Source organism: Pelmatolapia mariae, linkage group LG17 (assembly GCF_036321145.2).
Source record: "Pelmatolapia mariae isolate MD_Pm_ZW linkage group LG17, Pm_UMD_F_2, whole genome shotgun sequence".
Lineage (NCBI taxonomy): Eukaryota > Metazoa > Chordata > Actinopteri > Cichliformes > Cichlidae > Pelmatolapia > Pelmatolapia mariae.
Window position 1 is genome coordinate 26,238,624 of NC_086242.1, and position 17,917 is coordinate 26,256,540.

General features: G+C 40.5%; 1 protein-coding gene across 1 annotated transcript; it reads left to right on the forward strand.

Annotated features, from left to right (window-relative positions):
* Positions 1–1,882: 1,882 nt before the first annotated feature.
* LOC134646670 (alanine aminotransferase 2-like) lies at positions 1,883–16,799 on the forward strand. Its single transcript, XM_063500533.1, has 11 exons — positions 1,883–1,987; positions 4,867–4,956; positions 5,291–5,399; positions 7,225–7,355; positions 9,117–9,360; positions 9,739–9,818; positions 9,908–10,044; positions 15,811–15,985; positions 16,063–16,215; positions 16,499–16,608; positions 16,694–16,799. Exons 1-11 carry the CDS (start codon positions 1,883–1,885, stop codon positions 16,797–16,799), a joined length of 1,440 nt encoding a protein of 479 aa, XP_063356603.1.
* Positions 16,800–17,917: the final 1,118 nt, after the last annotated feature.

Sequence of the window (17,917 nt, forward strand, 5' to 3'; positions counted from 1 at the left end):
TTTAGCACTGATAGATTTAATGGAAAAGATAACGGAATGTATGGATAATAAGAGGTATGCACTCGGCATTTTCTTAGATTTAAAGAAGGCGTTTGATACTGTTAATCATGAAATTTTATTAAAAAAACTGGAAAAGTATGGGTTTAGGGGAGTGGTTTTGGAATGGTTTAAAAGCTATCTAGGGAATAGGAAACAATATGTACAAATAAATGAATATAAATCTAATCTGATGGATATAGCTTGTGGAGTACCTCAAGGTTCGGTATTGGGTCCAAAAATGTTTATTATGTACTTAAATGATATTTGCAGAGTATCGGAGATTTTAAAGTTTGTAATATTTGCTGATGACACAAATATACTATGTTCAGGTGTGGAATTGCCACAGGTTTTGGAGATGATCACACAGGAATTAACAATATTAAAGAAGTGGTTTGATATAAATAAATTATCATTGAATCTAGATAAAACCAAATTTATGTTGTTTGGAAAACAAAAGAAAAACATCAAAATAGAAATATGTGTTGACAATGTATATTTAGAAAGAGTAAATGAAATAAAATTTCTTGGTGTGATCATTGACCACAAGCTCTGTTGGAAGCCACACATTACTTATGTTCGGGGGAAAATGGCACGGGGCATTGCCGTCCTGGGGAAAGCAAAGCCTATGTTGGATCAGAAAGCACTGCAAATATTATACTGTGCTTTACTACTGCCATATATGAGCTACTGTGTAGAGGTTTGGGGAAACACATACAAAAGTAATACACAAACAATAACTATAATACAGAAAAGGGCCATTAGATTAATAAATAATGTGGGGTACAGGGACCATACAAATGCACTCTTTGTCAAAATGCAAGCTATTAAATTCAAAGACTTGGTGGAGTTTAAAACAGCGCAAATAATGTATAAAGTAAGAAATAAATTGCTTCCAAAAGAAATCTGTAAATTGTTCATAGAAAGAGAAGGTGGGTATAACTTAAGAGGGAAATGGAATTTAAAAATACAAAGTGCTAGAACAACTTTAAGAACTATGTCTCTCTCAATTGCAGGAGTTAAATTATGGAACAGTCTAACAGAAGAAATAAAAGAAAGTAAAAACGTAAGCCAGTTTAAAGTAAAATATAAAAAACAAATTTTAAATAAGTATAAGAATGAAGAAAACGGGGTTAACCCAGGACGGTAATGTGGCTGGTAATGGTATTGTGGTTCTTGGTTGTTGTTTTTTTTGGTTTGTTTGTTTTTCCATAACTTATGAATATGCAAATATACACATTCTGTATTTTTCATATAAAAGAAACTATACTGTGGTGGGGCTTGCTAATTTCTTTTTTTTTATTTATGTATGTTTTGTTTTGTTTTGCTGTACTTTTGTTTCATATGTTGTTTGTTTAATTTAAGACTAAAAGAAAATTAAAAGAATGAGAGGTAAAACTTGAGGGGGTAGGGACAAATAAGTAATTACTTCTGCCTACTCCTTTTCAAACAAATAATGAAATGATATTTGGAAATGATTGTGAAGGCACATGTTTGAAATAAAAATGAACTGAACTGAAATAAAATGAACTGAACTGAACAAATTTCTAAAATGTTGTGATCTATTTAAAAATACAAGTTAATATATAAATATTCTTGCTTGGGTTTTACATGACATTATTTTCTTTTAGACCAGTACATAGGTCTCTTTCTGGTCAAAGGATTACATATTAAATCTGCAGTCCCATTTCATTCCTTTGAAGTGGTCCACCAGTTAGTTATTCTCTAGTTTTGTCTGGTAGAAAGTAGTTTGGAAGAAGCAGTGTCTGTCTGGCAAAGTTCCTCAGACTACAGTAGTTTTAAGTGGACAACTCCAACATTTGAATTCAACTGTTTCATGGAAATGATGACTTCTCTTCAACATGTGAACCCCACAGTAAGAGGAATTAGAGACTCTCCACAAACTATGCTTCAGAATCTGGCTGAACGCATCAGAAAAGAGATTTCACTGGTAAGTCCTGGCAATCAGCTCAAACTTATATATCCAAAATATCTTTCTTTTAAGTAAAAGTGTCTGTGGAATAAAGTAAATGAAACCTCTGTAGCAAACATCAGGAAAGACTAGCCTCTCCTCAAGTGGTAACGCAATGTGTGATTTTTTTTATTTATTTATTTTTAGAACGTGTAGCCAAATGTGTAAATGAGAATGCATACATTTCCCTGCTGAAGCTCTAAATATAGATAAATTGACACTTGCCAAACTCATTGATTTACACATAAAAGGTATTTACAGATCTGTCACAGCAAACAATCACAAAAATCACTTGTGAGAAGACAGCTCGACTTGCTTACAGGATTTACAGAGTTATCTACACACTCTTAGATCTACTGAGGAGTGCTAAATTAAAGGAGTAAAAGTAACATAAAGCATCTCAGTAAGGTGGCAACATGCAACTACACTATGCGGCTGTGCCTTAGGTTTTGAAGCAGGTCATCTACTAATCAGAAGGTCTTACAAATTGAGAGTTACAGATTCCTGTGGAGAAGGAATGAAATACATTTTTCTTTGATTTTTTTGTTTAATTGTTTATTTTTTGTAATGGTTGTCACAGGGTTGTGAACAAATGTCTACATCTTCTCCACATACGCAGTAGTAGTGTTACACCACCTTTAAAGGTGAAGTCAGTAATTTATTTTACGTTATTTAATAGCCAAAAAACCATAGTGTACTCTGAAATATATAGTAGGTTGGTGTGTAATTACGTCTTCCAACAAACATATAATTAATCTATTAAAAATACATATCAGTGGGTTTGCAGTTTGTGGAAGCAGCCATGTTGTCCCACTATATTTGAATGCAGTGGCCGGGAAGGACTTCTTTCATCAGACTAATCACGTTTTATGTGGGCCAAATGTAAAATACCAAATGTAGAAGAGAAGAGAGTCCCCGTAGGCATTTGCGTACTGTGGAGATACATTTTAATTCATGTCTGCTCCTCCATATTCAAGATATGAAGCATCACATGTATGTTCTGTTGCAGGAGAAAGAGTCCTCAACCAAAGAAATGAAAACTGGCATCCTATTAAAATGTCATCCTCATCCTCACCATCATCAAGCATCATCTCCTGAACTCAAGTCAGGGCTCTAACACACAGAAACATGCATTAGAACTGAAAAGCCCTCTCAGATGAGAGGTGAAATGTCTTCGAGAAAGAAAAGTCCAGTCGCTTTCTTTTTGAGCTCCTTAAGACTTGCTGATTGATTGATTGGAATTAAATATTGTCAGCAGATTAGACACGTGACCTTCTCGTCTCAGGGCAACAGACAAAAACTGGCTAAATAATAACAACAGCTGGTTAAAAACTAATACTATGTTAATGTTCGACTCACACTTTCTCAATGCTAAACAGTTTGGTTACATTCTTACATGGTATGACATTGTTAACTGTCAGGGTCCCACAGCTTTACATCCCCTTCAAAGACAGTTTCGCTAACAGCAGCAACAACAGCAGTGTTACCGACAGAAACGTTCAGCATATCGTCAACAGCTCACCTGTGATTGGTCAGAAGATCCATCACTGACTTGCACTGGACTCTTACAAAGTTTTACAGCTTCTCACCTGGTGTTGACAGCTGAGGTAAACAGAGGACTGACACTGAGAGGTGGAAAAACTCTGCACTGAAGCTGGATTCAATCCACACAGTAACAGAATCACACAAGCCAGTGGCAGCCATTATTGAGGTCTGAATTTAATATTTCTGATCTCTGTTGGCTGAGTAAGGCATGTTTGTCCTACAGCTGCCATTGTGGTGAGGATTATACTCTTGAATTGGGAGGGGTAAAAAAACAGAACTCAGTTAACTGCAATAAACAATCTAGTGACATCTAGTGATTAAATGTTACAGACAGTATCCCAAAAGGTTGATTCTGTTCATCTGGACGTAACGTTTTCAATGAGAGAAACATTTCCTCGTCCATCCAAGTGACTTCTTCAGCCTCCGCTGACTGCAGGTTTCTCCAACCTTATATACAGTACATTTGCACAATAAACCAGCCCACTGAATGAACAATGGGCTGTGAGGTCAGTTCCTTGATCAGACATTTACAGACTGTAACTTGAAATTATTTTCTGCTGTTTTCTGTTCATCTAAATTCATTTTTATTTGATGCATGGTAAACTTAACTTATCAAACTCTTGCGTTATACCCACTTTGTCTGTAAGTTATTGAATGTGAAGTCACTTAACTTAGCAGGTTAAGTAGTACCTCCAAATGGATGGCTGTGGCTCAGAGGGTAGTGGGTCTTCAACTAAGCCGCAGGGCAGTGGATCAGTCCCTGATTCTTCAAGTCTGATTAACTGAGTGTCTTCGGGCAAGATATTAAACCCATAGTTGCCCCTGATGTGTGTAAGCATATTCGCAGAGCACACACACAACAGGTTTGCAGCCATTTCAAACATAGCGGAGCTGCTTTGATAAAATCTTTGAGGAATGAAGAGCTAGCAAAGTTGAAGTCTCAGTGAAAGAGTTAAAGCAAAAGCTTTAAATATGACAGAAATGGTTCACTTCAGAAAGGAACTTCAAGGGTTACTTAAGGGTTAAAGAGTTAAGGGAATTTGAAGATGAGGAACACACTTCTGTGGTCCACTGCCATTTTGATTAAAACTCTAAATATTTTAACCAGGCTGGTTTTCATTAAATCAAAGAAATTTTCAGCTGTAATGAACATTCAAACTGCTTCTTGATTTATGAGTTAATTGTTTTAACTGAGTTGTTTCTCTAAAACTGTTAGCTAACTTGGGCGCTGAGAACCTCAGAAATGTTGCGAGAACTGAGAAAATCTGTTTCGAGTCCAGAGAATTGAGTCCTAAACATGTTTTGTCCTGCAGGGGGCGCAGAAACCCTTCAAGAAGGTGATTGATGTTAGCTCCGGTGATCCCCACAGAGTTGATTTACAACATGTTTCATTTCTTCGACAGGTTAGTGCTCATTAACTGTGTTGTGTAACTTTTTATGTTGCGTAAGCGTTCCTGTCAAACTTGTGTTTCTGTCACATAAGTTATGATTTTTTTAAGTGTAATATTATTTATCCATTTTATTTTCATGCGCTTCATTTATGTCCATTACTTTCTGCAGTGGATGTAATGTATAGTGATTATTGTTAATTCCCGCGTTTTGTATTACTCTTGCACTCTTGCACCATACATGTCATATATTTGTAACCATGTTGTCTTCTTGATGTGTTAAAACCAGTTTCTTTGTTCAAAAAGACTTGTTTACAAAGTCCTCTCTGAATCTGGCCTACTTCCTCAGGTCTTGGCAGTGTGTGTATACCCTCAGCTGCTGGAAGACAAATGTTTTCCTCTGGATGTCAAGATAAGAGCTCAGAAACTCCTGGAGGCCTGTGATGGAGCAAGTGTGGGTGAGGGTTAAAAAATGGAAAGATTTTTATGTACAAACTGAATTTTAAACTTGAGAGTCTGGGATTTTAACTCACATGCATAGCTGGACTGGCCATCGGGCATACTGGGCATTTGCCCAGTGGGCCGATGGTAATTTTTCGTTTTTATGGGCCGATGTTTTTTTTTTGTTGTTGTTGTTTTTTCCGTAACGGTGTAAACAGTGAAAGGTGGCGGATTGGACAGATGCTGGCAGATGTGTAAAAATAACTCAATTGTTTGGTAGTGGCTATGGTGGAGCTTTCACAGATTCAGTAAAATTAGCAAGTGGTGGAGGCCAGCAGGTGGATGAGGGAAAGGGGAGGCAGAAGAGGAGAGACCCGAGGCGGCCGCCGGTCCGACTGTCAGGTTAACTGAGCTTCAGGTGAGAAGTTATGACCTGCAGTCTATCTGGGTCAGATATAAACCTAGTTTAGGTGTAGTTCATTTTCGTTGTGCTAACTTTTTACAGTCAGTTACAATAACTCGTACTGCGTGCTAGCTATAGCACGACGGAGTTTCTATACTGCTGGGCGGGTGCTATGATGTGACTGGTGAACTTTATTTTATTCATAAGGTTAGTTAGTAGAGTTGCCAACCGTCCGTAAAAAGGGAATCGTCTGGTATTCAGAGTTAAAATTACGCATTTCGTATTGAGCTGAAAATAAACGCGATTTGTCCCGTACTTCAGCTAGAATGAAGTACGCTGTCAGCTGCCTCTTCTTATCTCATTCTCCCCCCTCCCTCTCCTGCTGCTACTTCAATCACGAAACTGATCAATGATCAGCTGATCGGCGTTTCTGCCGCAAGTCCCGTCTCTCTTGCTTGTTTATCTCCCACTTTGCGCCAGAAAGTTGGAAACTAGCGGAGGTCGCGTTAAACAGCAGAAGCACCTTTAAACTTGATCAGCTGTTGTTAGAATTTATTTAATATTACTTTCTAGTATCAGCTGATGTTTGTTGGAGCCACAGCCGTAAAGCTGCTGGTCATGATATCGGTTTGGATATGTGGCGAGAGGGAAACATGAAGATGAAAATACAAAAATACTTTCTTATTCTCATTTAAATTTTCTTTAATTGCTTTTAACAAATAATTATCCGAATCTCACAACCAAAGTTTTCATCTGATGTCAGATGTATAGAAATCCATTATTGTACATAGTAATTTTTTTCAGGGTCCCATCATAATTTCTTCAGAAGTAAGTACTGTATATGATGCCAGTATTTTCCCACATTTTCTAGATACTGTACCAGTACTATTTGTAAAATGCCATCAAAAAGTCAATTAAGTTTTATTCTTTCTCACCTGTCTTTCTGTCTCCTTCCACTTTTTAAAGGTTGCCATGTTAGAAAAAATATTTTTGCCCTGCCATGCTATTTATTGATGTGGTAAATGAATAGTTTATGAAAATATCTCTAAATCTGTCATTTATTATTTTTAATATTCAGTAATGGTCATGTCTCACCTCTAGTCTTCTCTGTCTTAATTTCAAGTTTCCACCATATGTTGTAGATAGTTCAGGAGGTTAACTCAACCAAGCAGTCTTTGGGTTTTGGCTAAGTATTGTTTAGAATACCAGAATAGGGAGGATGGTGTAGGTTGAAGTTTATTAGATTGATACATATGTACCAACAAGACAGTGTACATCACTGTCACAACGACGTTTGTTTTCATTCAAAGGCTTTATGGTTTTTCCTATAATACCTGGTGGGCCGGTCTCTAGTCAAAATGCCCGGGCCGATTTTTTGTCCCAGTCCAGCCCTGCTCACATGTATATTGAAATATACTTAAATAATTATAATTTGATAGGTTCATACACTGCATCCTCTGGTCTTCGTCATGTGAGGCAAAGCATCGCTGAGTTCATCACAAAAAGAGATGGAGTTCCTTCATATGCCCAAAACGTCTTTATTTCTGCTGGCTCTCAAAGGGCTATAATGGTATGACTATGAACACTATTCGTACTATTTCTAGTTACACAAATGCTACATAATCAAACATGTTAAACATCAAGGGAGGCCACACAATAAAACACATTTTAAGATGCAAGATGCAACGTCCAACTTTATCAGCCACTTTATCTTTTTTAAAATTCTTTGAAAGGACACAATAGCATAAAAACAAAAAAAAAAGGGTTCAGTTCAGTAATTTGAATTAGTGAAGGAGACTCCTATCAGACAGCTGGAAAGTGCAGTTACAGTGGCTTGCAAAAACTTTTCCACATTTTGTCACATTACAGCCACAAACATGAATCAATTTTATTCAAGATCTGAAAACTGCTGTTCACAAACGCTGTCCATCTAATCTGACTGAGCTGGAGCAGTTTTGCAAAGAAGAATGGGCAAGGATTTCAGTCTGTAGATGTGCAAAGCTGGTAGAGACATACCCTAAAAGACTGGCAGCTGTAATTGCAGCAAAAGGTGGTTCTGCAAAGTATTGACTCAGGGGGCTGAATAATTACGCACACCCCACTTTTCAGTTATTTATTTGCAAAAAATGTTTGGAATCATGTATGATTTTCGTTCCACTTCTCACGTGTACACCACTTTGTATTGGTCTTTCACGTGGGATTCCAATAAAATTGATTCATGTTTGTGGCTGTAATGTGACAAAATGTGGAAAAGTTCAAGGGGGCCGAATACTTTTGCAAGCCACTGTATCACTCAGACCACACACCCACAAATCTTTAGGGTTTACCATCATTCAAAAAACTAAAATTGGATAGTTATTTCATTTAAAGAGTCTAAGTTGTAATTTGAACTAAATATTTTGATGTTTCTATAGTGAACATAGTTGAAACATATACAATCTGCATGAAATTCAACAGCATAACACTTGCTAAATTTATTCTTGTTGAGATGACATAATGCAAGCTAGCAAGAGTGGTTAGTTGCGTCGACTTGCAATATCACAAAATCATTACAAACCACAGGAGAATCACTAGGGTCACAAGAGGCAGAAAATTATACACACACCACGTGTATGCTATTGCTATTTATTGTTCATAAATGACTTTTTATTAGCATTAAGTGCTTTTGCTGGACTAACGTAATTTGCATGGCTTGGATCAACTCAATTAAATTAAGCTGGACTCAACTGCAGTAAATAAGTTGATTCATCATTAATTAATTAGCCAACTCAAGTACATTAAGTTGGAATAACAGAACTGCATAATGCTGTAATAAAGCAATTTAATGACGTGGAAATCCTTTCCATGACTTTTTTATGTATCTTCTGCTATAGCACACTGTAGTAGTTGTTTAGCTTGCACATTTTATCTTTGCACTTAATTGAAAAATAATATGATTTGTATTAATAATAATGTCCAGTCTTTACACATTGTAAAAACCTCAGCCAAAATAACCAAGATATTCCCAGACAACAGCTTAAACATGTTTACTTCTACATGTAACGTATTTTTAGAATCTTTGAAACAACCAGGTGTATTGCATTACTTTAGTCTTTAAACATAGTTTATTGAGTTAGTTGTAAAGAAAAGCTTAAATGTGTGAGTGATCTCTCATTGTTGAAAAAGGCAAAAGGAGTTGCAAGGGGAAACAGTTTTACTTTGTTTTCTGCTTCAAACATTCTTTTTTTTTTTCATTTATTCCTGATTTTTTAATAACCTGTAGCAAAAAGTGACAGAAAAGATTGCTCTCCCTAAAGGAAAAAAATATAGCTTTTTCGATTATTGTTATAAGATTGCTGTGAAACTGCTGGCCAGTGGTGAGGGGAATACTCGGACAGGCGTGCTGATACCTGGGCCCTGCCCACACATGCTGTACAATGTGCTGGAGGAGGCTGGGGTGGTCTTGGTACCGTACCAGCTGACAGAGGAGAGAGGGTGGGCTGTAGACCTGGACAACTTGCATCAAGCTTTAAAAGCTGCTCGGGGGTACTGTGAGCCCAGAGCCATTTACATCAGCAACCCGGGAAATCCCACAGGTAAGTAAAACACAGTAGCTAAGTGAAATGAGAATCCGAATCAGCATACCTTATTAATCCCTAAGGAAATTATGTGGTTACATTTGCTGGACAGCAACTGACTGAACTAAATTAAATAATACAATATATTAAAAAGTTACAAAATATTAGAAATAGCTCTAATATATACAAATAGCTCAATTATAAATATCCAGAATATTAAAGAGATTAAATATATATGACTGACATTTAACTTTAGACTGTAATCTGTAAAACTTTGCTATTTGTTATTTTCACTGTAGAGGATGTGCCAAAGGGTGTAACTATTGCACTGTACTGTGCATTAGATGGAGATACAGTCTTCTTTCATCACTGTTTATATTACCTTTGTCTTTCTAGGGCATGTGCAGGACAGGAAGTCAATAGAGGAAGTGATTCAGTTCGCAGCAGCTGAGAGAGTCCTACTGTTAGCTGACGAGGTGACCATGAGCTGTCTTTTCAGATTGGCTTTTTATTATGCTTTTGTCAGGTTTTCTTTATCTACCAGTTTCTTTCCTCTGCACTCCAGGTGTACCAGGACAGCGTGTATGGGAAGGACAGAGAGTTTATTTCCTATAAGAAAGTCCTGTTTGAAATGGATAGAGAGCTTGCAGAAACAGTGCAGCTGATCTCCTTCCACTCTTTATCCAGTACCTGCATTGGAGAGTGAGTTCTGTCTCTTATGTATGTCAACAACAATTTCCAACAGGATCCCAGACAAAAGTTCTGGCGGATGGCCGCATGGACAGTGGTGGCAATGGAGCTCAACTGGAAGCCGGAGGCGCAAAAATGTTTTTTTTTTTTGGTTTTTTTTTAAAAGATATTTGTAATAATATCATTTTAGGCCTCAGTCAATTTTATATATCTTTATAATTGAGATATTGCCAGTCCAGCGATGTTCCACTGTGGACCGGCGGAGGTGATGGGACCAGCAGGTGCAGAAACCTCCGGCTCGGGCGGAGGCCCCCAGACTTGTGCAGAAAAAATTGCATCCGTATGGCTTGATGAGCAAAAGGCACTGTGCTTGAAGATATGCAAGCATATCTTGAGGTCTGTCCATGCAAAGAAAGGGTGCTCAACTCCTTCTAGCCAATGTCTCCATTCCCCAAGTCTAGCTTGAAAGCTGGCATTTGCAGTCTCCAACATCATTGTCTATTGTTTTTTGGGAAAGAGACAGCTAGAGAAAAAGGCATATGGGTGCATTTTACCTGAGATGGATGTGGCTTAATGGGGATGAAGGTGGAAGCGAAGAGTGTGTCAAAGGCTTCTTGAGTGGAGGCATCCACTGAAAAGGAACTTTGGGAGATGTTAGGTTAGTGAGTGTTTGGGCTATTTGGCTGAAGTTGCAAATGAATCAATTGTAGCAAATGCTAGGAAACACCGGAGTTGGTTCCAGCCTGGTTCCAGCCAGAACAGGCCATTCTACCACTACTTGCACCACAGCAAGTCTGCTGGGTCTGCTTTGGCTCTTTCTATATACGACACACTCGGCTATACAAGCTTTTCATTAGTACACGGAGATCTGCCCGGCCTGAGAGCCGCCGCCAGTCCCCTCTGAGGCTCTCCCCACTCTGCAGCCTCAATTCATGTTCAAGCCATTTGCCTTTTATCTATTAAAAATGCCGCTCCGCTCCGCTTGTATGTCAGTTTTGTTTATGGCCGCTCTACATGTACTAGATGCCCCTGCTCCGTGTCATTTCAAAACATGTATCTCTGTGACTTTGTGTCCTCTTTGAGAGTTTGTGTTGTATTATGTTCAAATGTAAAAAAAAAAAAAGTATCTCTCAAAGCAGAAGTATAAAAACTATGCACCTTAACTTCTGTCAAAAAGTTCACCCAACTCGAATATGCGCAAAATGTTTTTCTTCATCCTATGGTTGAACTTAGTGCAGCTGTAGGCTTCGTTTTTATTGGTTGCACGAAGGTACATAACAACGCGCAGCAGTCAAAGTTAAACTGGTTTGAACTTTGACCACGACATGTGTGAGTACCTTTTGCTGATATGCTTGCGCTGCACTTTGCTTGATGCAGCAGTAAACCATTATTCTGCACCACAAGCAATAGAAATGAATGTGTTTCTGTGCGCAGCGCTGTATGCGCCGCGTCCTTTGTGAAAAGGGCTTTAGGCTTCTATAGCATAGCTTGTTTATACAAACATACACCTATCTGGAACAACCCTGACATATTACAAAACAATAATATGATAAACTTTTCAGATTGGAGTGGTAAAGGAATCAAATATTTAGAACATATACTAGAAGGAACAGAATTTATTTCATTTGACAGACTAGTTACACAATATGGGATCAACAAGAAAAGATTTTTAGAATATCAACAAATTAAATCCATAGTAAAAAAGAGATTTAAACCGGGTCAAGTTGAACTACAAACACCACCAAGTGTGGTTCAATTTCTTACTCTTAAAACCCCCAAATTACTATCCAAAATATACAGAATGCTTTCTAAAATAGATGAATCAATATCACTTCCTATTGCAAAATGGGAAGCGGATTTATCAGTTAACTTAGACCAAAACTTTTGGTCTCAGATTTGCTTAAAAACCTTTCATCTAATTAGAAATCCCAGTCTTCAATTAATTCAATACAAAATACTACATAGAGTGCACTATACAGGTCATCGGATGTTCAAGATGGGCTTTACGTCTACCAACAACTGCTCACACTGCCAAACCAATTCACCGGACAATTATATCCACGCTCTTTGGTTCTGTCCACCAGTTCAGAAGTTTTGGCGCGAGATATGTGAAGACTTATCGAAGTGTCTGAAATGTAACATTCCAACTTCCCCTTTAGTGTGTTTGTTGGGCAGCTTAGATAATGTCACTTCAGAAAAGAATATAGCCCACATGGTTTTCACTGCCCTATGCATAGCCAAGAAAACAGTCCTCATGAACTGGAAAAATAAAAATAATCTTAATTCTAACCAGTATAGAAATTATCTATTAGATTACATTAGTCTTGATACAGCCTCTGCCACCACATCAGATCAATTGCTCTGGGCTCCTTTGATCAGCTCCATCACCTAGTGGGGGTGGGGGGTCATAGTTTGGTCCCACCTTCACTGTTGTGATTGGTGTGGGGGTAGGGACAGGCTTAGGGCGTCGGGGGGTTCCCCAGGAGCATCTTCCTTGGGGGGCTCAACCCGGGGTAGCGGTCATGGCCAATTAAGGGCTCTGTTGGCTCTTAGGTGACGGTTTCCTCGTGGCTGCGTGCAGCGGGGCTAGGGGAGGGTCTGTGCTGACAGACGTGGGTTACTGACCTGGTAGCCTGGCTGCCCCTGGGTGGGTCCGGGACAGGCGTGAGGTTCTGGGGGCGCTCCGTCTCTGGGCTGGGGCCCTGGCCGGGCCTCGGGGGCTCGGGTCCTGGTTGGTGTGTTGCTGGGGTTGTGGGCGGGTGGGTATATGGGGACCCAGTCCTGGCGCAGGGTGCCGCCGGTGCATCGAGCCACCTGGGGGACTCTTCAACTGGTGGGGGAGGTTGTCACATCTTGCAGGAGCTTTCCTCTCCTCAGGAATTCTCTCTGCAGGAGGGGGAGATATAGGAGAGGTGGAGGAAGATCTCAGCCTGGGCGTCTATTGTCTTGTGTAGTCTGGAAGATGAGTGGATGATGGGGTGGGTGCAGTTTTCTCTGTAGTGGGGTCGGGTGGGCTGTCCCGGGCTCTGTGGGGCCGGGCGGCGCTGCTGCACTGGGCCCTGGTCCGGATGGGCCTGGGCCCCCTTTCCCTGGCGGGTTGCAGAGCATGGGGGTGCCTACTGGGGTCAGTGGGGGAGCTGGCCCCAGGGAGGGGTCACTTGCCCCTCCCTTTCTTCCCTCCCCATCTCCAGCTGCCTCCCTCTTCCCGCTCCACCACAATCACCCACACATGCAGGGCCTTGGGGTAGGGGTGTGTCACCAGGGTGCAGAGGAGGCATCCCCCCCCTCTGTCCCCTTCTGGCTGCCTCTGCCTCAATTTTATCTCACAACTTAGACATTCACATTACTCACACTCTCATAACACATACATATAGGATCTTGGGGGTGGGCTCACAACACGGACTCCAAATTACCATCAGGGTGTACACCGCACCCCTGGCGTCGTTGCCCACCTCTCAATTTTAAATACACGTAGACATTGAGGGCTATCAGGAGGGGCTATGCGCTTACCTGCTGCTCTCTGGCAGGTAGCTCCATGCCCTCCTGGGTTTTAATTGCACCTTAGAACACATATACATCAACACTACATATGAGCGGGTAGAGGGAGGTTTGGAGTCTTCTCACACCCCCGGTCTCTGCGGCCTGCTGGAGCGGGGGGGCTAGGAGGAGGAGTTGGCCGTCCGACTGGGGTCTGGTGTGTGGGGCCTCCCTGCTGCTGCGGAGTCGGGGCAGTCTGCTTCTCCCCACTGCAGGGAAAAGGGTAACACCACCTGGGTCTGGGTGCAGTTTCCCCCTCCAGGGGCAAGGGTACCTAGACCCGGTTCTTAGAGTACGCTTGGGGAGTGTGATTGTGTGTACAGCGTCTCTTTATGTCTGTCTCCACGTTGGTTGAGTGTGGAGTAATTGCCTATGAGAGCATGAGGGTGGGAATGGATGTTTGTATCTGTGTGTGCCTGTATGTCTGTGTCTATATGTCAGGTTGGGTATCAGACGCCACCTCTCTGGGGACATCTCAGGCCCTCCAAGGTTTGGAGGCCTATCTCCCCCCACCACTTCACCTGCCGGTGGCAGACGCCCTCAGACATCGATGCGTTGGTGGTTCTTTGTGTCCGGGGGTGGGCGTCCGGGTACACACCGGCTCACTCCTTGGTGGCTGCTTATCCGGGCCTGGAACCTGGGGCTCGCTCGGGCCACTTCGGGGGTGGGGTGCCCTCGGCCTCTCGGCCTGGGGCTCGGTCACCCTGGCACAGCTGGCTGCCGGCGGAGCTCACGGGCACGTCACTGCAACCCCCCCTGGCTTCTGCTCTGCGGCTGCTGAGTGATCCCTCATCTGGGACTCTCCTCAGCTCTTTCTGGGACAGTGGCGCGGCTGCCCCTCTGTTGGTCTTCCTTGGTCTCTTGTGTTCTGGGGGCCTCTGGATGTCTGGAGTTTTGATCTCCTCCATACCTGCTTCATGCCCTGGAGGATGGGACTGTGGCCCCCCACACCCTCTAGCAGATCATTACATTAAGGAACCTTTTAAATACAAGCGCGCTCATGCTCACAGGTGTACACACAGGTGATCACACACACAAACTACACCCTTTTTGGCTCCTACCTCAAAGCACACTGTGCGCTGTCGATCTTACGTGCTGCACAATAATGTTTAATATTAAGTATTTAGTGTTATATTCCCATATATCATTGTGATGTTGTTTATTCTATTACTCTCGTTTTCTTCTGCTTGTTTTCTTTTTTCTTTCTCAACAGGTGATCCAGGTGATCGATATATGTATTTTTTGTCTGCTTATTTTGTTGGTTTTTGTTTTTTGCCCTTTATCCCCGTCCCTCTTCTCCGCTGTTTTTTTTTGTTTTGTTTTTTCCCCCCTCTTTCTTTCTCCCTTTTCTTTTCCCCTGTCCCGTATCTAGCAAGTAAAAAAAATAAAATAAAATAAAATAAACAATAAAAGGTAAATCAAATGGACCATTACGGCAAGGTTGGGATGGTCCATTTGGTAAAGTAAATCCGTTGGGCATCTTTCTTCGCCTTTAGACAATAATTCTGATGGCAAAAGAACCAAACGGGACAGGCTCCGCTTGTATGTCAGTTTTGTTTATGGCCGCTCTACATGTACTAGATGCCCCTGCTCCGTGTCATTTCAAAACATGTATCTCTGTGACTTTGTGTCCTCTTTGAGAGTTTGTGTTGTATTATGTTCAAATGTAAAAAAAAAAAAAGTATCTCTCAAAGCAGAAGTATAAAAACTATGCACCTTAACTTCTGTCAAAAAGTTCACCCAACTCGAATATGCGCAAAATGTTTTTCTTCATCCTATGGTTGAACTTAGTGCAGCTGTAGGCTTCGTTTTTATTGGTTGCACGAAGGTACATAACAACGCGCAGCAGTCAAAGTTAAACTGGTTTGAACTTTGACCACGACATGTGTGAGTACCTTTTGCTGATATGCTTGCGCTGCACTTTGCTTGATGCAGCAGTAAACCATTATTCTGCACCACAAGCAATAGAAATGAATGTGTTTCTGTGCGCAGCGCTGTATGCGCCGCATCCTTTGTGAAAAGGGCTTTAGGCTTCTATAGCATAGCTTGTTTATGCAACCACATACTGATCATTAGAATTAATGTAGGCTAAATACACTTTGAAATATACTTTCAAGCTTCACTTTCCATGCCTTCTTATACCATGCATGCATGCATTTAAATGAATAGTTTAGACATTTCTCAAATTTTAGATACATTATATTGATAAATTAATTAAAATAATCTATGTCTGCTTCTTAGGTGTGGTCTGAGGGCTGGATACATGGAGGTAGTTAATATGGATCCAGAGGTGATTTATTATTTTGATAACACATTGTGTGGTGATATCACTACTCCAGTCACAGGACAGCTTGGTTTGGATCTTATGGTCAATCCGCCACAACCTGGAGACCCATCGTATCACACATACATGCAGGTGAGGAAACAGCAAAAGCCAGCAGTTGTCCTTTGTTACACTCTTACTTTTAATTACCTGTTGTTCTGTTCACAAAGGAGACCTTCATCCTGGCTACTCTGTCCCATAATGCTCAATGGGCTCAGGAGCTCCTAAATAAACTACCAGGGGTAAGGTGTCAGCCAGCGCTTGGAGGAATCTATGTTTTTCCTCGCCTGCACTTACCATGTGGTATTAAGGAGCAGGCCAAGGTGGGAAATGTTCCAAAAATCTTCCATCTATCTTCCTCCATCAGTCTATTATCAATGTTAATGGAATACCAAGTCTCTTACCACTAAGTTTAGCCATTACAAATGAATGCCAAACCATCATCCTTACTTGAACCTGATTCCACCTTTATTCTTTACAAGGCTTAACCCTGAAGACAGACCATTGAGGGATTGTGAAAAAAATATGAACATTAAAAAAAAAAGCATCATTCTGATGGTACAAAAGTTGAAAGCCATACTGTCCTATGTGCACTTCTGTTTTCAGTTACTGGGGCTGAAAGCTGATGTTCTGTACTGTCAGAAATTACTGGAAGAGGAGGGTGTATTAGCTGGTGCAGGTGAACATGGGGGAATGACTGACAGCTTCTATTTGAGGTAAAGTATATGAAATCATAAAACCTTTTGAGCATGTTGCATTGCTTCAAAAAAGTTGACTCTTGTCTGTGGTGCTCTCCCACAGATTATGCATCCTTGTTCCTCATGACACCCTGGTAGAGGTCCTAGCTCGCCTCACCTCCTTTCACTGCCGTCTCATGGGTGGCACTGTGACCCCAACAGAAGTGTAAAAAAAGAGAAGCAAGAAGTCATCTTATAGTGCCCTGTAGAGGAGGGTGGCCTAAACTAAGTGTAAACTTGAGATTGGTCAGATTCATGTGAAGTATCTCAAGAGGATAATTCAAATAACTGTCTATATAACTAAAATAAGATTTTTTTTTTTTTTAGAAAGATTTCAGTGTCATTCTGCAAAAGTAACATCTGCTTTGCAACAGTTCCAACAGTAAAGAATTTAGCCAAAAGCAACATAGGCTATATTGAAGTTTTGACATGATGCTCATGACATGATTCTCCATCATTTCAGCTCACTCTTTCCCTTTACAAATCAGAGCACTTCATTTAGAAGTTAGAGTGTTAGCCGGCACTCTGTCAGCTAACACTAGAGTCAGTCATTGTTAACCTGGGCCACGAACAAAGTGGTACAGAAATTTCATTCTTTATGATCTGCATGTTTGACCTTCATGATACAACCCACACCATTTATCTGGGCTTGGGCTTGGCACCAGGAGTAAATTGGCTTGTGGCCTCCTGTGGCTGAGTTATGCATGCCTCTATTTAAAGAAATCCCCTAAAGTTAATGTTTTTAATGCAATGTTTTTAGACTGAAAAAATATGTCTTAGACCTTGTATAAAAAATCTGAATAAAGCATAGGTGGATCATATCCAACAACAAATAAAACTGATTTTTTGATTTTTAAGTTAACGTGAACAAAGCTAAGAGTGACGCTTTTAGATGAATTATAAATGTCTAGGTCTTATAGTTGATTCATATGTGTTGTGGAAATCTGAAATAAATTGAGGTGCACGGAAACATGTTGTCACTATGTGCTTTATTTACCTTGAAAAGCAATGTAATCATTGAATGTTTAAACACACATGAACAAGTGGTATATCTGAAAGATTACATGGACAGAATGGAGCTTAATTAACCTTGTGTTGTGGATGAATCTAAGATGTTGTCTTGACTGAAGTCTGGTCCATTCTCAGCGTCTGTTTTACTATATGATTGCATTTGTCTCTGCCTATCAGGGATCCTCACAATAACTTTTACTGAAAAAAGTTTATTTTCTCATCCTTCTAACACTCATCCTCCATCTTTGCTCTTCTAATGTGTTTACCTTATCTTAAC